The 27,148-nt window shown below is 40.3% G+C and overlaps 2 protein-coding genes across 3 annotated transcripts in view; one reads left to right on the top strand and one right to left on the bottom strand.

Annotated features, from left to right (window-relative positions):
* The window catches only part of SCYL1 (SCY1 like pseudokinase 1), a 29,940-nt gene extending 6,345 nt beyond the window's left edge, over window positions 1-23,595 (top strand). The window contains exons 7-19 of the mRNA XM_063438265.1: window positions 2,028-2,186; window positions 4,861-4,968; window positions 5,587-5,700; window positions 7,307-7,462; window positions 9,169-9,357; window positions 9,934-10,009; window positions 13,372-13,563; window positions 14,035-14,177; window positions 14,336-14,425; window positions 14,722-14,955; window positions 18,914-18,980; window positions 19,868-20,008; window positions 23,441-23,595. Coding sequence (XP_063294335.1) covers window positions 2,028-2,186; window positions 4,861-4,968; window positions 5,587-5,700; window positions 7,307-7,462; window positions 9,169-9,357; window positions 9,934-10,009; window positions 13,372-13,563; window positions 14,035-14,177; window positions 14,336-14,425; window positions 14,722-14,955; window positions 18,914-18,980; window positions 19,868-19,992 — 1,653 coding nt within the window. The 3' untranslated portion in view covers window positions 19,993-20,008; window positions 23,441-23,595. The remainder of the gene's footprint in view (window positions 1-2,027; window positions 2,187-4,860; window positions 4,969-5,586; window positions 5,701-7,306; window positions 7,463-9,168; window positions 9,358-9,933; window positions 10,010-13,371; window positions 13,564-14,034; window positions 14,178-14,335; window positions 14,426-14,721; window positions 14,956-18,913; window positions 18,981-19,867; window positions 20,009-23,440) is intronic.
* CDC42BPG (CDC42 binding protein kinase gamma) overlaps window positions 23,502-27,148 on the bottom strand; it is a 115,397-nt gene continuing 111,750 nt past the window's right edge. For both annotated transcript variants that reach the window (XM_063438262.1, XM_063438263.1), the window contains exons 36-37: window positions 24,631-24,716; window positions 23,502-24,454 (exon numbers count right to left, since the gene is read on the bottom strand). In XM_063438262.1, coding sequence (XP_063294332.1) covers window positions 24,407-24,454; window positions 24,631-24,716 — 134 coding nt within the window. In that variant the 3' untranslated portion in view covers window positions 23,502-24,406. The remainder of the gene's footprint in view (window positions 24,455-24,630; window positions 24,717-27,148) is intronic.

Raw genomic sequence — 27,148 nt, 5'->3', positions numbered from 1 at the left:
CATGTCATGATTCCCTTTTATTCCAGAAGTTTGGTCCTTAAGGGGTTAAGCCATTTTTTTTCACTATTCTTCCACTAATTAAACTTTTCTCTTATTATATGATTTTCAGTTTTCTTGTGTGACATTTCTTTAAAGGAATACTCCACTTCTCAAATTGGCAAAACAAAGTTTAGTAGATATGTCCCAAATCAATACATTCATGTATTCTTTGGGGGTATATCTTAAAAGACCTCTCCCTCCGGGGCTCCACATATGCCTACTTTTGCACTCGTCTGCCATGCGTGCCCCCTTTACCTGGTGTGTTCGCATTCTGATCTGAGGTTTACAAGGAGAGGGAGACAGGGATGTTCAAGTTAAGCACGCCTGACACTTCCGTTAGCTCAGGAAAAAACACTTTGGCTGTTTGACAGGTTGTTTCAGTAATTAATTTTTAAAATTGCTGATTTCTCATTGAAATTGGCGCTTTTATAAACTGTCATTATAATGGGATACTCCATAAACCTCTTTCAGCTTTATAAGTGTGTATTGTCCTTCAATATTTTTTTTTTGTCTAGTAGACTCATTCCATCCCCAAAGGCAGTCCAACATTTAAATGTTGAGTAAGGACTTCTACACAAGATACTGTGAACTACTAAAGCACTTGTTTTCACCTCTTCTATTACCCATTAATGAGACATAATAATCCTGGATTGTGCTCACTGCACCAGGGTCTCCATATGTAAAACTCTCATGTTGTCATTTGTGCTTGTGTCCGAAACCTTCAACTCCCAGGCCTTCTCTATCCATAGTAGAAATGCAATCCAAAGAAATGAACGTACAATTGTCTATTGAGATACTGCAGTGTTAATAGCAAGAATGCAACATTTCAGTTTGTGCCTCAGTCGTGCATTATTTGCATCTGTGATACATGGCTGATAATGCTCTAGATCTGGGTTGGGCAACCTTCGGCACCCCCAAGAGATGTGGACTACATCTCCCTCGATGCCAGCATTATGGCGGTAGAAGCATTATGGGAGATGTAATCCAAAACATCTGGAGTGCCGAAGGTTGCCTACCCCTGCTCTAGTTACAATGAACAAGGAGTACTCGTCTAGATATCTGGATCCCCTCTTTTAAACTTACAGGGACACTTAGAATATGCAACGAAGATAAAAACAGATTGTAAGAGACTTCCTGAGTCAGAGTGTTTGTGTATTAATATATAATGTGAGCTAAGCGCCAAAAGCAAACAAATGAGCCAAACTAATTCAAGGCCTCCTAAATGTGAACGCCCTGTACAGCGAGCTCGAGAAACTTACAGCAAACAGTGAGAATGAGCAAAAGCTTATTTGCCCATTCTTATTGTTTCTCCGTGTCACAGTGAGTCTCAATGCTTACTTTACTAAGAGTGGTATATCTCTCCTTCACGGACACCTTGGGGTTGTGTTGTTTGTGCTGAGAAACCTTAGCTGGACATTTGAGTACCCTTTGGATTAGACTTGTCACAAATGAAAAATTTTCTTAGTTTGCTAAAGACACAAACTCCTGTAAGATTCACTCAGTTGGTAACTAAAAACAGACATGAATAGGATTCCTCTATGGGTAGAGCGTGTCGTCAACATTTCGTTGACCAATTAGACAGTTTGAACCAAGTAAATGGAATGTTAATAGCATAGAAAACATCCAATTAGTTGCGTACTCTGCTACAAGACAAGTTAAACCTGACTGTTGAAAATGTGCTCATTCTGTGCCAGATACAATGGAAGTGGGCCAAAATCTTTGTGACTTTTTCTAATGATTTGATTGTACTGTTCTGTAATTGACACTCATGGTTTTTACTAAAATCATTTATAAGTTTTTAGTTAGAATTCAGTTGATGACATATTTCTCTGTTTAGAATTAAACCACTTACATGAAGGCTGCTGCACTCTTTTTTCAATCTGTTTATTCTCACCTTCTCTGACCTCCTTCCTTGCCTGTTGATTCTCCTCTTCATTGCACTTTTCATTGATTTCTTATCTTAATAAGCCCTTTTTCCTTTTTCATAGATAAAAGATCCCACAGAGCGACAGACATTTTTTGGACAGCTCAGTGAAAACCTGGACACATTCCCAGAGGATTTTTGTCGTCATAAAATCCTTCCCCAATTGCTGACAGCGTTTGAATTTGGCAGTGCTGGTGCAGTTATCCTGACTCCCTTATTTAAGGTAGGTTCAGTAACATTATAACAGCCCATATGCCATATGCGTTGACATGTCTGCATGGTGTGGTCAAAAATGACAATCTTGGCCTTTGCAGTCTATCACCAGAACATGTTTAATTTAACTGTTATACAATACTTCCTTAAAAGAGCACCCTAAGCACAATAACCACTGCAGGCATTCTGTTTTATGGTGCATGGGGGCCTTTGGAGCGATTTTTCCAGTAAGGGGTCAAATTGTTTGTAAATAGTTTTACAGCTATCTTTGTTTCACCGGGCAACAGCAGTGTTCCTAGTCTTCATGGTGAAGCCACAACCAAAGTTCTAATTCTTCTTTAACTATGTCAATTTTGTGCAATGCTTTACATAATTTTATTGGTGGAGACTGTCATCTGATGTGCTCGATCAGTGAATAATCTGAAAAGCTGCTCAGACTTGACATAGTTAAAGGGAATGCTTTACGTCACATGGCAGCATGGTCACTCTATTGTCACTTAGGTAAGTGCCAAACTATTTGGCCCCCCATTTGGGGGACAGCACCAGGGACTTCTGGCACCATAACAACTACAGTGGTTATAGTGCTTAGAGTGCCCCTTTGAGGGCACCTGATTCTAATTAAATATTTTATTTTATAAAAAAAAAATCAGTTGTAACAACAAAAAAAATGAAAATTTTAGCTTGAGATTACCAGTCATTTTCTAAAACTGAGGTTTGCTACTCCGATTTAAAGATCACACAACCCACAATGCATTCACTGCCCATCCAGAATGTATAAGCCACAATGGGTAGTAGTACCCTGTCATTATTTTGCTTATGGTGAAGTTGTTGCTGTCTGTTAATGAGGTCAGCTAAAAAGCACATTGTTATGCCTGCTAAGGTGTGATGTCCTAATTAAATCACCTGCTTGTGAGTAGATGTAGACCTTTTTAGCTTAGAGAGTGTGTTGTAAATGACATGGACTTTTTTTTTTTTTTTCTTCTGCTAGAGAAAATACTGTTTATTTGCAAGACTATTTCATACTTTAAAGTTTGTGCAGTTCTGTAATTTGATGTGTGAGGGGCATGGTTATGATAATTTTGATGTGTGAGGGGCATGGTTATAATAATTTTGATGTGTGAGGGGCATGGTTATAATAATTTTGATGTGTGAGGGGCATGGTTATAATAATTTTGATGTGTGAGGGGCATGGTTATAATAATTTTGATGTGTGAGGGGCATGGTTATAATAATTTTGATGTGTGAGGGGCATGGTTATAATAATTTTCATGTGTGAGGGGCATGGTTATAATAATTTTGATGTGTGAGGGGCATGGTTATGATAATTTTGATGTGTGAGGGGCATGGTTATAATAATTTTCATGTGTGAGGGGCATGGTTATGATAATTTTGATGTGTGAGGGGCATGGTTATAATAATTTTGATGTGTGAGGGGCATGGTTATAATAATTTTGATGTGTGAGGGGCATGGTTATAATAATTTTGATGTGTGAGGGGCATGGTTATAATAATTTTGATGTGTGAGGGGCATGGTTATAATAATTTTGATGTGTGAGGGGCATGGTTATAATAATTTTCATGTGTGAGGGGCATGGTTATAATAATTTTGATGTGTGAGGGGCATGGTTATGATAATTTTGATGTGTGAGGGGCATGGTTATAATAATTTTCATGTGTGAGGGGCATGGTTATGATAATTTTGATGTGTGAGGGGCATGGTTATAATAATTTTGATGTGTGAGGGGCATGGTTATAATAATTTTGATGTGTGAGGGGCATGGTTATAATAATTTTGATGTGTGAGGGGCATGGTTATAATAATTTTGATGTGTGAGGGGCATGGTTATAATAATTTTGATGTGTGAGGGGCATGGTTATAATAATTTTGATGTGTGAGGGGCATGGTTATAATAATTTTGATGTGTGAGGGGCATGGTTATAATAATTTTGATGTGTGAGGGGCATGGTTATAATAATTTTGATGTGTGAGGGGCATGGTTATGATAATTTTGATGTGTGAGGGGCATGGTTATAATAATTTTGATGTGTGAGGGGCATGGTTATGATAATTTTGATGTGTGAGGGGCATGGTTATAATAATTTTGATGTGTGAGGGGCATGGTTATAATAATTTTCATGTGTGAGGGGCATGGTTATAATAATTTTCATGTGTGAGGGGCATGGTTATAATAATTTTCATGTGTGAGGGGCATGGTTATAATAATTTTGATGTGTGAGGGGCATGGTTATAATAATTTTGATGTGTGAGGGGCATGGTTATAATAATTTTGATGTGTGAGGGGCATGGTTATAATAATTTTGATGTGTGAGGGGCATGGTTATAATAATTTTGATGTGTGAGGGGCATGGTTCTGATAATTTTGATGTGTGAGGGGCATGGTTCTGATAATTTTGATGTGTGAGGGGCATGGTTATGATAATTTTGATGTGTGAGGGGCATGGTTCTGATAATTTTGATGTGTGAGGGGCATGGTTATGATAATTTTGATGTGTGAGGGGCATGGTTATGATAATTTTGATGTGTGAGGGGCATGGTTATAATAATTTTGATGTGTGAGGGGCATGGTTATGATAATTTTGATGTGTGAGGGGCATGGTTATTGCCTTTTCAGACAACCTGTTTCATACACATAACTGACTCCTTTTTTCACACTCATTTGCAGATCGGGAAGTTTCTTAATGCTGATGAATATCAACAAAAGATAATTCCAGTCATTGTTAAAATGTTCTCCTCTACAGACCGCGCCATGAGGATACGACTTCTTCAGCAGGTGTGGCTATGCCTTTTAACTGTTAGATTTAGTTTGATCCTTACAAAACAAAAACCTCAAATAGAGTCACATACAGCCATTGTTTCAATTAAAAGCAAAATCTGAACTAATCTGTTCAGGTTGGGATCACCTATTCCTTGCTTGTATCATAAACTGCTAGCATATTCATTATTTCTATAAGCATTCTGACTGCTTTTAAATACCTCCTGAGCAGTCTTCAGGGAGAATAAAAACCCCATCTTGGATTCCCCCGTTATAGCCATTTATAGCCTCTTCATAGCTATTGACATTTTAATTGATTATGTACTGCTTCATAAGAAGCAATCAAAACAGTGGTTTCAATAGCCTCCCTTAAATGCATGCCTGTAATATACAAATTCACTCTTTTTTATTTATTTATTTTTTGGACAGACAATATTTTTCTGTTCTTGTTCTTTTGTAGCCATTGGCTAACTACTAATAGCAGCAACAAAATAACAATAATCATCAAATTAGCGAGCCCTTAATATTTCATGTCCTGGTTTATTGTGTTTATTTAAACACAAATGGTGATTTCTAGGCTATATATTTGATATTTTGTTTGGACCTGACTTTTTGTTTTTTAATTTGTTTTGGTAGATGGAGAATTTTATTCAGTATCTGAATGAACCTACTGTGAACACACAAATTTTCCCACATGTAGTCCATGGATTTATGGATACCAACCCTGCGATCCGGGAACAGACAGTGAAGGTAAGTACTAAATGAAAACTCACTTTTTTGCACACACCACTACACCACCTGACAGACAGAAGGAAGACATTAGCAGTGCATTTTGTAAAATTATAACGTGTTAGAAGATTGGCAGTTCCAGGCAGCACACTAGTCCAGGGCTCATATTTTCAAGTCCTAGCTGTCTAGCAAGGCTTTAAAGTTACTGCCCATGACAAATGCAAGCAAAAAATGTTTGTGTATTCGTATTCAGAGCTGTATTTATGCAGAGGATGTGTTTCTGAAAATGCATGTGTACCCAGAGTGATACCTCCGCCATAGTCTCTCCCAGATTCCCGCAAGGCAATTGTGAATTATAGCTACCATATACCCAGACGTCAGTCGAGACTTGATGAGGGGGGGGAAATGGTTTTATTAGGAAAAAGCACACTCATTTATACCCAGACCCCCAACATGGGGTCTCTATTCAGAACATCCTAGGCCCACCCAGGTGTCTGTGTCTGGAAGATTATTGAATTGGTCCTTCGGTAAACTAATTCTCTCCCAGGTATACAGAGAGCCCAACACAAAAATCCCCCTAAAACACACATTAAACATTAACGTATCCCCACCTATCATACATCCCCCGCAGTGTTAGTTTTGTTGACTAACGATTTAAGTCGACTAAAACTAGAATTCAGGTGACTAAAATACAACTAGAAGTGAAATGGCATTTTAGTCAAAACTATGACTAAAACTAAATTGAAATTTGCTGCCAAAATGACTGCACAAAGGGGCTGTGGAAGGGGCAAAAGAGACAGAGGGTTTAAATAAACCCATTAGATTTTAGTAGTGTCGACTAAAATGTACTGGAGATTTAGTCGACTAAAACTACAACAATTCAGATGACTAAAATACGACTAAAATGACTTTCTAGTCAAAAGATTAACTAAAACTAAATAAAAATTTGCCACCAAAATTAACACTGATTTCCACCGAAAGGTCTAATCCAAGCGCCAATTCTGTGAAAATAGCGCTCGCATCCATGGGGTATTGTCCGAACGCCAACACTTCAAAATTTAAGCTGACCGCTGTAACAAGTTTGACCGAGAAAAGTTCCATGCAGTCGGAGCCATTCCTCAGTAAAATACCGGGGGCATATCCTGGTGTGGAAGGATAGCTTTCTGGTTGTTACAGGGAGTTATTGTTAGGCTTAAGAGGTAGATGCTTCTCTCTATAAAGCGCCTTCCTGGGTAGTTGGGAAGGTGGGGAAATCGAGGTAAAAAGAGACCAGGACAAGGGGCTAAGCGTGGTCGAGCCAGAGTTCTAGGGTGAACATAGGTTACTCCTGCTAATAGCGTCTGGATACTCGGAATCCTTCGGAATGTCTCCTGGGTAGTGGACAAGGGTCAGTGGGTGAGAAAAGTACACAGAAGGTAGAGGTAACCTTAGGGAAGCTTAGTAGATCATAGTCTTTATATGAGTTCTTTACAGCATTAAAACAAGGGGGAGTTTGTGGAGGCACATTGTAGAGGTTGAAATGTTTGTAACTAATGGCATTATTATCTCACACATTTGTCAAGTTGCTGTAAATATTCATATTTAAACTACATGTGCATTTGTGCTTCAAATCTCTCTCTCTTTTCAGTCCATGTTGCTCTTGGCTCCTAAGTTAAATGAAAATAATCTTAATGTGGAGCTTATGAAGCATTTCGCTAGGCTACAGGCACGAGACGACCAGGGACCTATTCGTTGTAACACAACTGTGTGTTTAGGCAAGATTGCACCTTATCTCAATCCCACGGTGAGTATGTAATACGTTTATATTGTATAGGTTCCATTTCATAGTAGCCAAATATTGCAGGATATTTATTTGTGCACATAAATTAACATTACCGCAAACAAATAGCCTTGTTGTATCTGAAAAGGTGTATACTTGAGGGGTGTTATGCCCTTGATTAAATATGCCAAAGTTTGCATCCATGCCAGATCTATGATCTAATTTTGTATACATGCCAGATCTATGATCTGAATTAGGACCACGCTTAAATAACCACTCCAGGCTATTTTTTTTTTAATTTTAAAACAAAAATTAGTAGATATACCCCCCGGTGAATACATGTATGAAATTTTTTTTTTATTGTGTATCTGAAAAAAAGATTGTAAATGCTGCTGTTCTTATGAGCTTACATCCTTTGCAAGCCATCTCCTTTTTACCTGGAATAGACTACCAGTCTCTTCATGGGGAATTGGCCTATCCTCTGAATCTGTGTGTAAGGGTGATCTCACATCAGCTTGTGTACATCTGACCTGAGATCTGTGGGGGTGAAGGCAGGTACGCTCAAGTAGAGCACGCATGCCACTTCCGTTAGCTCAGGGGTTTGACATTCAGGGGAGTGTTCCATAATTTAATATAAAACCAATTCTTGTAGAAATCTGAACTTTTATAAACTTAAGGCAAGACGTAACCACAGCTGCATGCCAGGTCATCATAATGTCCCGAAATTAAGAGAGGTGTATTTGTTTCTTACATCCGCTATTGAAACAGATTACTAGAGAATATATAATTGGCAAACGGGTTTTAGACGGTTATAATGGGCATAACTGCAAAGATGATGGTGTGTAGAGCCCCTTGCAACTACTCTCCACTCTGAACGTGGCTTAGAACTGCAGAGATTGCTGCCTCTCATAGTTGTCAGTAAGGCAGCACAGAACAAGAACATGTATTATTTTGTTTACATTTTGCAGGCAGCCACTGCATGCCATACATTCAACTTTAACGGAGCTCTCTCTCCTCCCAAGAGAGCCAAGCTAGGAGACCATAACGCTGCTAAGCACATGAAATAGTCCAGTTCACTAAAAATGCTATATGTAAACTGATTGCAGCTGCACTAAGGCTATTGTCGCCTAGGAAGAGTGAAACTGCTCTTGGGAATAATCAACTCGTTTTATTCGTTGTGGGAGAAGAGTTTCTTCCTTGTGTGTTTAAAGGAAACTTTAAAAAGGAGTTGCTTTTTGGTTCTTTGTTTATTTTTTATTTTTTTTTATTATTTAAAAAAAAATTATACTTTATAATTTAGAGTGCAAAAAAAAAAAAAAAGACCAAAAAAGGGAAACGCATAAAAGCCGCAAATGAAAAACAATAAAAACCTCAGAAACATAAAAGAAGAATAGAAAGAAAGATTGGTGCATATTGTAAACAAAAAATATAACCATTGTAATAGTAATAATAATTTATATTAGCAGATGTTGCAGCTGCATATTCATATAAATAATATGGTCTTATCTTGTCAATGAATTGATTGTGTTGTACAGGTAGCTTTATTTTTTGCAAAAAAAATTTTTTTTATATTTTTTTTTATTTTTTTAAGGGTTATTTTTATGTCATCGTTTCTCTTTTAATAATTTACATTGAGGATATGTAAAAGTAATTTTTTTTTTATTTTTTTTTTAATTTTTTTTTTTTTTTAAAGCCATTCATACAATCTGTCTGCATTAACTTTTCCACAGACGCGGCAGAGGGTTTTGATATCCGCGTTCTGCAGAGCTACGAAGGATCCATTTGCACCTTCCCGTGCAGCCGGTGTGCTTGGTTTTGCTGCTACACATAACTTTTATTCTATGACAGACTGTGCTGCAAAGATCCTACCTGTACTATGCGGGGTCACTGTGGATCCAGAGAAGAGTGTTAGAGACCAGGTGAGACATTACAAATGAATTATAATTAGTCTCTTTCTGTATAGAAAGCACAGAGTTTCCTCCTCCTGCTGTTGTCACCTACCATTTTATTTATTTTAGAGAAATGGAGACTGAGCCCGGTTTAATAGGGGACCGAGGCTTAAAATTCTAAAACTTTGCAAAATATATTGGTGCTATAGAAATGCCAATACGTAGACTCCATTTTACCCAGAAGACCATAGGAATTGGGGAATAGGGGACAGGGCTTCATTTTTCCCTCTGTGATGAGATAGGTTGAGGAATATGGATAACAGGATAAATGGATACATTTAGGAATAGGGTGTAAGGCCCCCCTCCGAATTACTAAATTTGTACATGTTTTGGGATTACGAGCAAATAAAATGAGTAATTTTTTGATACTTCTCTTTGAGAGATTGTGTTCTACCAAGTCTGATTTGCTCACAAGGGAATAATAAAAGATACGTTACAATCTGCAAGGGAGACATAGGATGGAGTAAAGAGAGGAAATTTAGTCTACCATGGGTAATTATGGGTCATAATGTTCTTCTTTTAATTTTCCATTCTATTGACTTTTAGGCATTTAAAGCAATCAGAACCTTTCTGGATAAGTTAGAGTCTGTGTCAGAGGATCCAACGCAGTTAGCAGAACTTGGTGAGTGAACTACTGATCATTGTAATATGTAGAAGGCCTTATACAAGCATAACATTATCCTGTAAAATGTTTAGCTTTTTGACTGAGAATGATTTTTGAAATTAACCTAAATGCAGCTACACAGTAGATCATTGCTTGGCCATGCATCTGGATGTGCCTGGCACACCACTTGCTTCCACCTCTATTCCCATTATGTAAGCTCATTATCTAGATAAAGGAACACTCAAAACTACATTTATTTATAACATCAGAGCATTGTAAGGTCTACTTATTTACAAGTTGCTGTAAATTAAGGTTACTTGGCTCTAATCTAGCAGAGAGAGAGTCACAGCTCTTTGGTGCCCTCAAGAGATCCTCACCAATGATGACCTCCCAGGCCATATAATTGGAATCAGGGGTTAAGGATGGCAATAGCTGTGCTGATTTTGAGTGAACTCCATCCGGGAGGGTACAAACTTAGGAGCTTTATAGATGTGCAGACTTCTCTTGGAAGACAGAACACTTTGTTATCCCCTAAATTTCTATTGCAAGCTTTATTTAAAAATTACCTCCTTTTTAATATACCTAGTGCACAATGAGTAAAAATGAGGTATCTTTCCTGGTTTATTAAATTTATATTTTTTAAGATGAGATTTAGTTAGATATTAAAAAGGAAAAAAAAAACTGCTTTGGGATTTTTAGATTCACACTATTATGAAATGGACTGTGCTCACGTATATAGTATTGGGTGGTGATCACCTTTTATTTCAAGGGTGGACAGAATGTAAGATATACATTGGTTTTTGATGTGAGAAGCTGTTTTTTTAAAATATATATATATATATATATATATATATATATATATATATATATATTTAAAAAAAAAAAAGAGGTAATTTTATATTCCAATCATAGTGCAGATGGTCCTTATAACCAAAGATAAGTGTAGAGCCAAAAAGTCACCTGGCTCTAGTGTGAAGCTCCTTGGGATCATTCAAGGGAGATCCACTGCCTTCTTTGTATTTCCTTCTGGTCTCCTCCACATCCAACTAGGCATATAGGAATGGACAGGATGACTCCAAAGATAATGTAAAGAAATGTATTAAATAAAATCAAACAAAAATCCAATTTAAGAAGATCAATTGATCAAAATAATCAGTTAAAAGTTCTAAAATAGGGGGCGGGGCCCGACCGCCATGCTGACCGGTCGCGGGCTGTAGAGGTCCCCCATGGCACAGAATTTAAGCACCACAGCAATCTGGGGGTCCAAAAACTGTCTCAAGTACCCTGGCAGACGCGGAAGCCACCGCGTTCCCCAAGATCGGGAGTCTCTGAGCCCCCCCACAGGCGAAATGAGACTTCAGGGTCTGCGGCCTACAAGGGCGGAGAGCGGGATGGACGGCCGCCGTCCTGTTCGGGAGCCTGGCTGCCAAGCAGAAGCCTGGAGATACGCCTCGCGGGCCCTGCTTCCCCCCCCACAGACCGGGGGGGTTATCCCGGTCCCCACCAGCGAGACCCGAAGCCATACAGAGGCCCACCATCATGCCTACCTGGCATAAAACACCATGCACCTGGTGCTAAAATGGCGGCCAGCGCTACACAACGGCCTGCCAAACGCCACTCCTACCCACGGGCCTGTAATGCGGCAGACCTTAAGCCCACACTGGGCACAACCACACTCATCACTTATGGACAGCTCTGCAGATGGCAACGGACCATCGTTAACTGATTAAACTGATCACCCCCCTGTAGCAACCAAGGCCTATCATACCTCCGTACCCTCTGCTTGGGCCTGGTCTCCGCGACAGCCTTCCTGGACCTTGAGCCCTTTAGGAAACCTCTCACACCATAGCCCGATACCTGGACTGACCACCCTTCCCAGGCATACCGTTGCCGGCCATTCATGGAACCGGAACCGAGGGCACAGATGGTTGGCTCATGCAGAACCCGGGGCTGGCTGCGAGGCTAACGCCGGACCCACCCTCATAACAGGACTCAGCTACTCCTCTAACCAGGTCGGAGGCAGTGCAACCTTAAGCCCGGGAGATTAATCACGTCTGATCCAGTAGCCCGACGGAGCAGGATCCGGGGAACGATGTGACTCACTAAAAAGTTAATTTGATTATTTAACTGGTATCGTTTAAATAACCTGCTATCTAATTACACTTGCCCAGTCTGGCATTCTGGCTTAGCGTGCATTTTGTATTGGCTTCACACTCAGTGAGCACAGCTAACAAGCAACTGAAGGTTTATTCTATGTTTTTGTTCAATATGTGTTTTAACCTTCTTCATACTCAACATCATAAGTCTGCCCCTGAAGTTGTATCCTTATCCTGCCATCACTAATAGTATAATCGTCTGACAAACTTTGTGTTTTCATGAAAGGGGTTAGCTCCAAGCGAATAACTAGGTAGACAAGGCTTGTGTATACATGCATACATATTCTCCATGTTAATGCCACTAGCGCACTAATCAATATGCCTAGCATAGTTTATTTTCTATCAATGGTGTTGGCATGTTGTTAGTATGATTATCCAGACGCATGTTTGCTTTCTCACTCGACTGACATGTTGTTTCTCTTACTTTAAAACTATGCGCAAAAGTTCTAGCATGTTACTTATACTCATGTAAAGCGATAACCTACTTATATGTTTATTAAGCCTGATAACTGAAAAATTGTGCCAGTTAAGAATACACCCCGCATGCTCGCGTAGAAAAAGCCTGAGGATTGCCTTTGGGGTACCTCGAGCCTGCCTGTAATAGATACGTGCACTACAAAAATAAAGAATAAAAAAAAAAAAAAAGTTCTAAAATAAGTCCAAAACGCGTTTCGCCATTGGCTTCCTCAGTTGTTAATTTATACTACTATATTTATCTTTGGTTATAAGGACCATCTGCACTATGATTGGATTGTTTATTATTTGCAGATTATTGTAAAAGCATTTCTACCAATACATTCATCTGTTCAGGTATTTCAGAGCTCCACTTATACTTTTTTTCTTTTTCTGATTTATATTGTGAGGGTTAAGGGAATCCTTCACCTAAGTGTAGAGCCTGTTCTACCTTATTGCATTTGTGTGCACTTGTTTGTATATTTACACACACACACACACATATATATATATATATAATATTCCTCCTGATAATTCTGTTCATGTACTTATTCTAATTCTACATAGTTTGTGGAGTCCAACGGCATTAAAAGTGGATTTTAGGAGTGGTTCTGTAAGACTGTATCTTTATCAAACAGCATTTGTGTTGAGAAAATACTAGGTGGTCTTCATAAACAAGAGATTGCACTGACGCAGAATTTGATTGCCTAGTTTAACTACTATTCATAACCAATGCAACTTTTGATTGGTATTTTGGCATTTCTCCCATAGAGAAAGATGTACATGCTGCTTCAGTTAATCCTGGTATTGTAGGCGGATGGGCTGGCTGGGCAGTCACAGGTGTCTCATCCTTGACATCCAAATTCATCCGCACAAGTCCAACAGGAGGTCAGGAACCACCACCACCAGCAGCAGCAACAGCACCTGCATCCACTCCCGTACCTTCCACAGCAAGCAAACCAGGTGAGTTGGTTGTGGCAGAGATAAATAGACCTGCTCCTAATCCTTCCTGTAATGTACATTTGACAAATGTGCCCATGCAGGCTCCAGCTGATATTCACTTATCTATCAATGTATCTTTTCAATTAATTTATTAAATGGCAGAACATTGAGCAGTGAGACTACAGGGGAACGATATCTACATTCAAATTGCTACATTAAGCTAAAGTTTTTTTGGTGCTTATAGTATCCTTTTAACATCGCTCACTTGTTTCATGACATGTCTGACACGTCATGATTCCCTTTTATTCCAGAAGTTTGGTCCTTAAGGGGTTAATTGTGAGCTGGAAAAGGTTTTGGCCTTTTTAATGTTGTACCTGAGGCTATTATTGTATGTTTTAAAAAATGACCAACATCTGATTGAGGGAAAAATCTGCAATACCAGACTTAATAATTATTTATGGCTAATTAGAATGGGATTTTTTTTTGTTTTAGAGTCTGCCCCTTCACCAGTCATTCCTCCTCCCTCAACCAAAACATACGATAATGATGATAATGAAGAAGAGGAGGAAGAAAAGGATGAGCTAGAGGACAGTCCTTTAGATCGATGGGATGATGAAGACTGGGGTAGCCTAGAGGTAAGATCCTGTGTTTCATATGATGTCTTCTCCACAAGAACAGGTCAGTCTCTGATTACGGAAGTACATCTGGAGTGGACTTGGATTTAACTAGTGAAAACATGAAACATTTCCAAAACTTCTTTTTTGAAATGGAATATAGAATTGCTTTTATCTAGGATTCTGCACAGAACAAGGGGCAGCCCGAAGCTGATGACTGGGACACCGGATGGGGCAGTACCTCTAATAAAAAGACGCAGGAAAAACCAGTGAGTGTCTTTTTCTCAATATGTAACTTTTCCATTTCTGCGTCCTTTTTTAAAATAATTCCTTCTTTTTAAAATATTTTCAAACTAGTTGATCATTCCGAGAATTTTACCCATTTTATTCTCTTGCATATTCACACTTTTCCAAGTTCTTAACCTCCCATCGTCATTGTCTGGTCCAATACTTCATCCTTCACTTATTTGTTTGCTAGAACTCTTTATCTTGTAGACTACATAAACTTCCAAATGACTTATTTACTCTTACTTTAAATTAAATGTAAATTTTCTTGCCTCCTCAGTCCACACTTCCGTCGTCCAGAAGCAAATCCGAACAGTTCACACATCAGAAGCAACCTGATACTAGGCCGTCAGCACCTGACGATGGTTGGGGGTGGGATGATGCTTTTCATACCATGCCTTCAACAAAATCTAAAGCTCTACTCCCTGAAGGCACAAGACCTGCCAGTGAATATAACTGGGACAGTGCTGGAGGTGGAGGTAAACATGTGGAGTTCTTTGCAGCAACAGAACAGGTAAGCCAGGTGGTTATCTAGACGTTTATAGTCAAAGTATTGTTCTTTTCTTTACAATTATAATATTGTGATTTTCTTAAAGGGACAGTATGCAGTATAGACACAACAGCTCGGTGTAGTGATAATGTTGCCTAAAGTCTCTGACAACTTAACTGTCTTCTTCACTTTGAAGTAGATTAATTAAAAACCGGTTTCTCCAATGCTCTTGGAGACATCTCCCATACCCCCTTACCATTGTCCAGTTTGGATGAAATTGACATTGAGAACTTAGAAGCATACATTCTGCATTATCAACGCAGCCAAGGAGGGGATAGTCCCCCTGGGTGAAGTGCAGAGCCCTGTTTATCAACCCGTTTCCAAACAATCTAACATAACTGGAGAATAGTATCCATAAACTACAGGCAACAAAACTACTACACTATGCTGTAGTGATTATGTTGCTTAGTAGCTTATCTCAACATTTATAGATGATACAAGGATGAGTTGATATACCTACTCACATTATTTTATCACTGTACTGACGTTGCCTAGAACACATTACCATATATTGCTGATTGACACATCCTTACAGTTCAGGATACAGTATTGTATTCTGCGCTGTAATTTACATCCTTAGAGCATGAGATACAGTGCTGAGCCCACTGAATCTCCTGGATCATGTTGAAAACTGTATCTTTCATCAGTATCACACAAGGTTTGTGTGCCTGGTCCACAGAATTAAAGGGACACTATAGTCACCTGAACAACTTCAGCTTAATGAGGTTGTTCAGGTGAGTGCTACAGCTCCCTGCAGCCTTTTTCTTGTAAGCACTGTATTTTCTGAGAAAATGCAGTATTTACATTGGAAGCTTGGAACACCTCTTGTTGCAGTCAATCAGACTGCCACCAGAGGGACTTCCGAGTTCAGAGGCCCTAAAAAGGCCTCATTCACGTCTGACGTATTCACGCATGGGTGAATACTTCAGACAGGCTATCAGCACACAAAGCACTGTGAACGCGCTTTGTGTGCTGAGGCTGTCAGCACTGCTGTGGGAGTGGCTTCAGCTGAAGACCGAACCCACAGGGACTCTTTCTGGCCACAATAGTGGTTGAAGGGGGGGGGGGGGACCTACTCCCCTTCCCCCCCACCCCTGGGCGGTGGGTGGGGGCCATGAAGATAAGGGGGGGGGGGGAACCTACTGTCCTCCCCCACCCCTGTGCGGCGGGTGGGGGGCCTTCTGTCCCCCGGCCCCCACCCCTGAGCGGTGGGTGGGGGCCCTAAAATTAAAAATACGGGGGGGACCTACTGTCCCCCCCGGCCCCCACCCCTGTGCGGCGGGTGGGGGCCCTAAAAATAACAGGGGGGGGGGGAGGAAACTACTGTCCCCCCCTCTGTGCGGTGGGTGGGGGCCCTAAAAATAACAAGGGGGGGAAGGAAACTACTGTCCCCCCCGGCCCCCACCCCTGTGCGGCGGGTGGGGGCCCTAAAAATAACAGGGGGGGGGAGGAAACTACTGTCCCCCCCCCGGCCCCCACCCCTGTGCGGTGGGTGGGGGCCCTAAAAATAACAGGGGGGGGGGGGGGGAAGGAAACTACTGTCCCCCCCCCGGCCCCCACCCCTGTGCGGCGGGTGGGGGCCATAAAATTAAAAATAAGGGGGGGGACCTACTGTCCCCCCCGGCCCCCACCCCTGTGCGGCGGGTGGGGGCCCTAAAAATAACATGGGGGGGGGGCTACTGTCCCCCCGGCCCCCACCCCTGAGCGGTGGGTGGGGGCCCTAAAACTAACAATAAGGGGGGGGCGACTACTGTCCCTCCCCGGCCCCCACCCCTGAGCGGTGGGTGGGGGCCCTAAAATTAACAATAAGGGGGGGACCTATTGTCCCCCTCCCCCCCCCCAAAAAAAAAATTCTCCCTACCTACCCCCCTCACCCTAAAAATAATGAGGGGGGGACCTTTAACTAAAAACCTGGAAAAAAAAAAAGAGATAAAAACAACTTACCATTTGATGTTTTCTTTCTTCTAAAATCTTCTTTCTTCAGCCCCCAAAAAAGGCCAAATAAAAAGCCATAATAACTGACGCAATAAAAAAAAAAAAGAGCGCAAAAAAAAATCCATGTTCGCCCATGGAGGGCTCCGCGCAGACTGAGCTTTGCAGGGCGGGGGAAGGCTTATAAAGCCTTGCCACGCCCTGCATTTAGACTAAGAACACTCTGATTGGCTGGTTTAAGCCAATCAGAGTGCTATTTGTCATTTTACACAGCGTGGGAAAATTCCAAAGAATTTTCCCACGCTGTGTTAAATGACACAGAGCACTGTGATTGGATGGATTTCAAGCCATCCAATCACAGTGCTCTGTGTCATTTTACACAGCGTGGGAAAATTCTTTGTCATTTTACACAGCGTGGGAAAATTCCAAAGAGCACTCTGATTGGCTTAAACCAGCCAATCAGAGTGTTCTTAGCCTAATTGCAGGGCGTGGCAAGGCTTTATAAGAGCTCAGTCTGTGCGGAGCCCTTCATGGGTGAACATGGATTTTTTTTTTATTGCGTCGGTTATTATGGCTTTTTATTTGGACTTTTTTGGGGCTGAAGAAAGATGATTTTAGAAGAAAGAAAACATCGAATGGTAAGTTGTTTTTATCTCTTTTTTTGTTTACAGGTTTTTAGTTAAAGGTCCCACCCTCATTATTTTTAGGGTGAGGGGGGTAGGTAGGGAGAATTTTTTTTTTGGGGGGGGAGGGTTAACTAGGGTCCCCCCCCCCCCCACCCCCTTTGTATTTAGGGCCCCCACCCACTGCTCAGGGGTGGGGGCCGGGGGGGGACAGTAGGTTCCCCCCCATATTGTTAATTTTAGGGCCCCCACCCACCGCTCAGGGGTGGGGGCCGGGGGGGACAGTAGTCCCCCCCCCCTTATTGTTTAACAATATGTGTGTTTGTATGCAAACACTATATATAGAGAAATCTCTATATATAGTGTTTGCATGCAAAGTTTGGAGTAGGAGGGGGGCGGGTATAGAAAGCGAGCTGAGTTGTCAGTCAGACAGCTCAGCTCGCGAATGCGCATTCCGCGCACATGCGCGGTAAAGCGCTGTTTCTTCATAGGGCGGCTGTCAATGCCGCTCTATGAAGAACGCGATTGTTGCAGCGCGAAGCCGCGCATGCGCACCACATCGCGATGACGCTTCTCTCTGAGAAGCGTCCTATTGGGCCCCGCGATTTCGACGAAAAAGGGGGCGCGGCCTGGCTGGGAGCTCGGTGCTGGAACGGAGGTAAGTTTTTAATATAAAAAAACCTCAAATATTTTTAAATAAATGAAAGTTCATATAAAAGCAAGAAGGAAGGCTGGGGGACCTGTCTTTCTTGCTGTTATATGTTGACTATAGAGTCCCTTTAAGAAAGCAGTGTACTTCTGAATGCAATGACATTTCATTGTTGCTCAAGCAAGATCTGCTATATTGAACATACCACCTTAAAATCTCATAGATTGTAAGCTCTTTTGAGCATGGCCTTGTTCATAACCCCTTTTTATAATTGTAAAGTGCTGCAGAATATACAGGCGCTAAATAAATGCCATGTACAGTGATTTAATCCCATACTCATTTGTTTTATTTTATCTAAATAAATAAAATGTGTGTCGTAGTAAGTAGAAAATACAATACATTTTTCCCACTGCTGCATATTTGGCGGTCTTCTGAAATGGAAATGTCTAATCTAAAAAAAAAAAATATATATATATGTTTATCTTTGTAGTAAATTTTATGAATTCAAGAAAATTGGTGCAATTTTCATAACACTTTGATAAATAGCCCCCAATATTCTTGAAATTAATCTATTTTCCAAATAAAAGTATTGATTTACAAAATTCTATACAGTATACATACCTGCTCCTGCTGCACAGCAGTTAAAACATATAAAACGCACTTATTCCATTTTTTTTTGTCTATGCTAAATGTATGTTTACTTTCCCTCTCTCAACAGAAAGATTCTGATGCAGTTGGGGACTGGGGTGGTGAGGACAACTGGGAGTCTGTAGAAGCTGATCAGGGTAGGATAATACCACCATTGTCTCATTTCTTCTGTTTTAACAGGAACGGGCCTCTCTACATGTTCAAGTATCATACATGGACTTCGATTTAATATTTTTAGATAAGCTTTAATTATCGCCAGAGGTCACTGTTAGAAATATTTTTCCTGTGATTTATCTACAATAATTCCTACAGATTTTAACACATTGTGATCATTTAAAATGCTTTGCATCTTTTTATACTCTATATTTTTCTTATAACCACAATAGATTTTTACCTTGAGAATGGAGTTAGACATTCTTGTTATGAGCTTAGTAGCTATGTTCCCTTAACCCCTTAAGGACACATGACGTGTGTGACACGTCATGATTCCCTTTTATTCCAGAAGTTTGGTCCTTAAGGGGTTAAGGCTGAAGCACCACTCTTTTTGTTTTCTTCAAATTTAATTAAAATAAATCTGTACCTCTAACTATCACTCTTTCACAGGTGGTTTTCTAGGTCTTGTTTTACTGTAAGCTCTAGAAAACCACCGATCTCTTATCCACTCCTTTAGGGAGTGTTTGCGCAATTCCATACATTTAAGTTTTCCCAGTAATTTAAATGTCAGTCCTGGGTGAATTGCACAGAAGTACATCTTATCACTAACATTGACTGGAATTACTGAGCATAGTTTGTGCAGTGTTGTTTTTTCTTTGTTCTTTTTATGGTGTTAAGGAGTGAGGGGAAAAAAAAAAATAACCACAAAAAAACGTGTATTTTGCAAAGTTCTTGAATGTGAAGGGAGCATATAGTGAACTGTAACAATATAAAAAAACTTGCAGTTTCAGGTGTTAATCAATTCCCTTCATTCTTTAATAATTTGGTCCCTTTCATAATTTTGATTTTAACGAGCCGGTTGCTTGTACAGGTTTAAGTAAAGCTGAAATTGCACGTAAAAAAAGAGAAGAACGTCAACGAGAAATGGAAGCTAAGAGGGCAGAACGGAGGGCAGCAAAGGGGCCCTTAAAACTGGGAGTGAGGAAGTTGGACTGAAAGGAGCAGAAGGATGGTATGTGGAGGTCTTTGAATACGATGCAACTGTTGCATGTTAAATTCATAAAACAAATTGTCCCTCTCAGGCAATATCCACAGTTTTTTGTATGTGTTGGGTTTATACTTTGGTTGACTGTAAAAAAATACACACCAGGGGATAGTTTAGTAGTTTAATCATATCAAAGGCTGTCAGGAAAAGATACTAATAAGTAAATTTTACTGTACCTGTCTGGATATTCTGGAAGCTTGCCCAATCCTTCCTAAATTGTAGGTTAGTGAACTTGTAATGGTGGCTGGAGGTCCTAGTTACCATCTTGCCTTAAAGGGTTTGACAGCCCCAGAGTAGTCTAGACGTCACCTGTCGGCTCTGCCCCACTTCTTCCCGCCAAGACCACAGGCTGGGAGCTGACACTGCGTATCACTAGTTTTCTCTTGTGAAAAGGGTACCATTTTATCTTGGGGGAAATAGTGATAGGTGGAAGAGGAGGAACAGAGCAAACTGATGCTGTCCTGGTGGTCCTCCAGGCACCATAACAACTTGATTAGGTTATTGTGACCAGAGCAATCGTTTTAATGTAGTCTCTGGTCAGTCTTTACATTTATACTTATTTAGTATAACTTGCATTGCCAGATTGCATATGTATCCATGCAGCATCTTAGTACTTGAAAAGACTGTTAAATGATAATGTGGTTTTGGTCTGCTGTATAAGCTCTAGTTTAAAGTGTTTTTTTTTTTTTTTTAACACTTGAATACTAGTCCTTAGACAAGTACAACAGGACATAAGAAGAGACCTGTATTAGGTTTTTATTTTGCCAGATTGTATCTCCTCTAAATATACAATATAAATATTGTTTCAGTTAGAGGCCAGTCAAGGCAAGTGCACCCATTCCCACATACTTATTTATTATTGCAATTTATATAGCGCCAACAGATTCCGTAGCGCTTTACAATATTATGAGAGGGGATTTAACTATAAATAGGACAATTACAAATAAACTTACAGGAACAATAGGTTGAAGAGGACCCTGCTCGATCGAGCTTACATTCTATAGGAGGTGGGGTGTAACACATTAGGACAGGAATTTGCAATCAAATAAGGTGGACTGCCCTTTAGGAGAGGGCAAGAGACAGGTATGTGAGGTATTGGTTAGTCTTGGAGGCCATAAGCTTTCCTAAAGAGATGGGTTTTAAGGCATTTCTTAAAAGATGCAAGACGAGGGGAGAGTCTGATGGCGGTAGGCAGGCTATTCCATAGGAAGGGAGCCGCCCGCGAGAAGTCCTGCAAGCGCGAGTTGGCCGTACGAGTGTGGACAACGGACAGGAGGTGGTCATGGGCAGGGCGGAGAGACCGAGAAGGGACATACCTATGGATCTGTGAGGAGATATAAGAGGGGCTAGAGTTGTTCAGTGCTTTATAGGTGTGAGTTAGTACCTTGAATTGACTCCTATAGCATACAGGAAGCCAATGTAAGGACTGGCAGAGGAGTGAGGTGTGAGAGAAACGACTAGAGGAAAATCAGTCTAGCAGCAGCGTTCATTACGGACTGTAGGGGTGCAGTACGGCTTTTGGGAAGACCAATCAGGAGAGGGTTACAGTAATCCATGCGGGAAATTACTAGAGCATGGACAAGCTCCTTGGTAGTATCTGGTGCAAGAAAGGGGCGGATGCGGGCTATGTTTTTAAGATGGAATCTACAGGATTTGGCAACATGCTGGATGTGAGGCTCAAAGGTGAGACCAGAGTCAAGTATGACGCCAAGACAGCGCGCTTGCAAGGATGGACTGATGTTGGTACCACAAACTTGAAGGGAGAGCGAAAGAGGAGGATCAGTATTAGGAGGAGGAAAGACAAGCTCAGTTTTTGAGAGATTGAGTTTCAGAAAGCGGGAGGACATCCAGTCAGAGATGGAAGAAAGGCAAGCAGTGACACGTTGCAGGACGGCAGGGGAGAGGTCCAGGGAGGAGAGATATAGCTGGGTGTCATCAGCGTACAGGTGGTAGTGGAATCCAAAAGAGGTAATAAGTTTGCCAAGAGAGGCAGTATAAAGAGAAAATAGAAGGGGACCAAGGACAGAGCCTTGGGGGACTCCAACCGAGACAGGACGAGGGGAGGAGGTATCATTAGAAAAGGAGACACTGAATGAGCGTTGGGAGAGATAAGAGGAAAACAACTAGAGGACAGTCACAGAGACAGAGTGACACCATTGATCATGCTCTCCTTCTTCAAAGGAAGCAGAGAGGTCAAGAAAAATTAATATGGAGTAGTGGCCTTTGGATTTAGCTGCGATTAGGTCGTTAGTGACTTTGATAAGGGCAGTCTCTGTAGAGTGGAGAGGGCGGAAGCCAGATTGAAGGGGGTCAAGGAGAGCTTTTCACCAACATGATTATTCGTACATACCGACCACAATTCTGCCTCTCCTTCATGGATGGCACAACAGGTGAGATCACTCTACACACATTGTTTGCATTAGTGATGGCTAGCAAGTCCTGTGACAACTGCTTGCTCAGTCACTCCACTGTTTTTCCCCAGCTGTAAATCAGTTCTTAGGGTCTAATTTTTAAATTCATCTTTGTACAAAAAAAAAAAAAAAAAGCAGACATTTTATTTATACAGGATCTGCTTGCAAAATTGGGGAGCGGGATATCCTCTACTTCGAAATACTAGATCAGGTATTTTAAAATAAATATTCGGTTGCTAGCAGACTGTATTTTATTCTTGCCACCATAACTTGAGATGTGCTATGACTGCTGGTATTCTAGCCACCATAACGGACACAATCAACTTTAATCTACCTGTACTGAAACATCTTTGACTAGTACTATGTATAAATTATATCAGTGGTTCCCAAACCAGTCCTTATGACCCAGTAACACTCCAGGATCTCCATTGGAAAATAAAAGGGAAATACATAAATCCTGGATTGTTGGTGGGCTAGGACTGCTTTGGGAACCACTGGATTAAATGAGGACATAGTAACAGTCCCACAATATGTACCTCCTATAAAAAGCTAATTCTCCAACTTTCTCCTTTTCTTCACCACAAATTGGGATTGAGCAGCTCATTAAAAATGAATACATTTTGACTACTAACTTACCATCTAGGTCAGGGGGGGGTCTGTAAATAAAATTGCAACTTTCTCGGCTACATGCCCCAGAAAGCACATGCGACATGCTGACCTAAGACTAAAATAAGTGTCAGAATTGGTTGAGACACAGCCTGATTTCGTGAGGTTTGTTTGCTGCATACCCCCATGGTTTGCAGCTTCTGCAGAGGCTTCTATGGAGAGTGGTACCCTTCTTATTAATGCATTATCTATATATGCCTTAAAATTGGGATCAGTTGCAGCCTATTCGTTCCCTTAAAGTACAGGTTGATTTTTTTTATATTGCCTTGAAGAAATAACATTTACTATGGCTAAATCACTGCTTCTTTATTTCTATTTGCAGGTAGCATCACCATCCCAATAAGCTGTAACATTTTCCATAAAGAAGAGAGAACCAGACCAGATTCAGATTTCATAATATTTATGCTGTATAAAGTTCTTCCATACCATGCTGTATATTAACAGCGCAAGAATAAAATATCATTTTCCAAACCACAATCTATGTTGATTCTGTTAATTCTCTATCATGTTCCAGTAAAATACTCCTTTTTTAAATTGCGTACACCCTCAGGATGCAGTCATTTCTTACAACAGTTAAAATATTGAAACATCTATATATTGCATTTCTCCCTTGGTTTTTGTCTTGTACATACCACAATAAAGACATCTGAAATTAATTGTTTACACTTGTCTATTACAATATGTCGGGTCTAAGAAGGACCTCCACTGCAATGTATATCTGACTGCAGTATAAAAAGCTAATGGCCTGTGCAATCATGTTACAAGTAAACAGGAGAGAGAAATAAAAGTAGTGTCTTTGGTTGCCTCTCGCCTGTTTCCCTTTTAAGAAACTGGTAATTTGTTACAAAAATACCACATTTTAAAACATTTCCATTGTAAACAGAAAGTTTGGATTTGGAATCATGTGTAATGCCCAAAGGTCAGTAGGCTCCTTTTGGTAAAAATCTTTAAACAAATGGGAAAGGATTATGCTGGATTGGTCAAGGAGAAAACTATTTAAATCACAGTTTAACTACGTAGCCATTTGATGGGAAGAATTATTATTCAACCATGTAAATGATTTGTATTTCAGCAAGAACCGTGACACATCTTTGTTTTCTATAGGTTCCCAGTGATATGTCCAGATTATGCAGAATATTTTTAAACAAGACATGACATTTTGTGGGGATGGATCAGATGGAGGGGTTTTTCATGTTAAGTCCTGGCAGTATTTAGAACGGTGTCAGCCCTTGGCCCATTTAAAATCACTGATTGACATTAGTATATATATTCTTCAGCCTCTGCGTCTTTATGATGAAGTACTGGAGAGGTTGAGAAGACTGGTGTGATCAGAGATCTAAAAAGAAAAACAAAGTAAAAGATTAATAGATGTGTTTATTATATCAAAAGAAATCTCACTCACTGGTCTGAAACTACACATCAGTTTATCCTGTATTTATCAATACATATCTTAGGGGCACAGAAACAATGTGCATTCTCATTAAATTATTAAAGAGAAAAATGTGCACTTACCTCACTTAGCATATCTGATGAGGACATCAGTGTATGTGGGGATGATGGAGAGTCCTCTGACTGAGAACTGCAGGAACTACGCTTTACTGCAAAAACAAAATCGGAAAAATTAGATGTTATTTAAAGTGACATTCCAGACCTCTAAAGCACTTTAGCTTTCTGAAAAACTTTTTGTGAAGAGCGTAGCCTTTTTTCCCCATTTTACAAATAGAGCAGATTTTAATAAAAAAATTAGCACTTTTGTAAATGAACATTTTCACACATCCCAGGTGACAGACCACTGGTCCTGTTACGTGTGTGGTTTAGCTCGGTGGATCTAAACTCAAAGCAGCATTGAGCTGCATTGGGAAGTCTGCGATTGGACAGCCACAGAAAATCTGGGCAGGTTTAGAATGGGAGGGTTTGCAAAAGCAGAATCCTAGAAATCTACAACTTTCACAAAATGGTTTTAAATTTAATAGATATACATACAATGAAAACATGCATTAATGATTAATAATAAACCATGATTATATATTTTTTTTATTTGGATAGCTAAAATGTCCGTTCAATATGCGTCTTCACAGATATTCCACTCTTAATGGGACACCAGTTTCTCTAACAGGATTTGCAACTTGTAAGCGGGTCAGGAATTGGCAGAAATCTGTCAAAGCTTGGTCCTAGAGTTATTTATTAAATTCTGTCTAATAGAAAAATATGTATAATTCCTAGTCAAAGGATACATGATTAATTTATGTTGCACAGTGGGATGTTTTTCATGCCATCACAGAAATGGTCATCAAAACCGCATAATTGTACATACTACATATATTTTCATAATGATCCACTAAAAACATACAAAATCAAAGCACTTTAGCAGCTAGAAGCGCTTTTTTTTATTTTTAGCCTTTAACGTTTAGCTGTGCTATATGTGACATTGAACATTCATTTAACCACTTCACTACCAAGCAGTCTGTGAAAAAGAAAACCGCCCAGAATCAGAGTATTTTGGGTTTCCTGGAAACTAATCTTTAATTGTATTAAATGCTAAATCTGATTGAGATCTAAGGAATTTGGAGGTCAAGGCAACCCTTCATGGTCCTCAAACCATTCCTGAACAATGTTTGCCATGGGGCAGGGTGCATTATCTTGCTGAAAGAGGCCACTGCCATCAAGGAACACCATAGCCATAGTGTATTTGGTCTGCAACAATCTGTAGGTAGGTGGTACGTGTCAAAGTAATATCCACATGAATGCCAGAACCCAAGGTTTCCCAGCACAACACTGCCTCCACCAGCCTGCCTTCCTCTCATAGTGCATCCCAGCCATCCACCTGAGCTGAAAGAAAAAGTGATTTATCACACCATGTAACAAACTCATTGCTCCATGGTCCAGTTCAGACTCTGATGTCCACATTGAAGGTGTTTTTGTTGGTTGACAGTGGTCATCGTGACCGTTATGCAGCTATGCTACCCCATAAATAGCAAACTGCGATGCACTGTGTTCTGAAACCTTTCTAGGGACGCTACTGCCCAAATACAAAATAAATATCACTGTTTAGTATACATACCAGAAATGAAAACTTGCATGCATTTAATTATGCATTTTTCATTTGAGTTATATCTAAAAACAGCTTGCAAGAACTGCAGATCTCGTCTGCTACCTTTGCAAGCCCTCCTTTTCTAACCCCACCCAGCCTTTGTGGTTGTCCCATCACAGATTTCCCAATGCAGCTCAATGAGAAGTCTCTGCAAGGCAGGTGTTCTGGGCAATTGCCTGCCTCTTGAGTTCAGTGCAATTGAGCTCACCAAGCCAGAAAGTAACAGATCCCATTGCTTGAAAAGCCAGTATAATTTATAAAAGTGTAAAATTTTCTACAAAATGAAAAATAAACAAGACATTCTTTACACAAAGTTGTTCAACAAGCTACAGTGTTTTAGGGATATGGAGGGTCCCTTTAATTGTTTTCATCAATCTGTGCCACAATAGATCTTGTTTGTGATCGGACCAGGTGGGCTAAGCCTTCACGTGCATCAATTACCCTTGAGCACGCAAGACCCTAATGCCGGCTCACTGGTTGTCCTTCCTTTTACTACTTTTGGTAGATACTAATCACTGCATACCGGGAAACCACAAGACTTGCCATTTTGGAGATGCTCTGACCCAGTCGTCTAGCTATTTGGCCCTATTTGTCACTTCGATCTTTTCGGTTGCCCATTTTTCCTGCTTCCAACATGTGAAATTCAAGAACTAACTGTTCACTTGCTGCCATATCCCACCCCTTGACCGCTGCCATTGTAATTCTATAATCAGTGTTCTTTACTTCACCTGCCAGTGGTTTTAATGTTGTGGCTGACCAGTGTAAATTGAAAAATCTATATATAATTTTTTTTCATTTATTTATTTATTTATTTGTTCCCAAGACATGTATTATCCTGTTTGATATTCAGCTAAATAAATAAACCCAAAGACAGGAGTAGTAAACCTAGTGTAGACTGATTTTCATTGTGCTCAGCCTGCTAAGCATCATTGGAATCAC

Source organism: Pelobates fuscus, chromosome 12 (genome assembly GCF_036172605.1).
Source record: "Pelobates fuscus isolate aPelFus1 chromosome 12, aPelFus1.pri, whole genome shotgun sequence".
NCBI lineage: Eukaryota > Metazoa > Chordata > Amphibia > Anura > Pelobatidae > Pelobates > Pelobates fuscus.
Note: the sequence above shows the minus strand (reverse complement) of the source record. Positions and strands in the feature narration are given on the sequence as shown.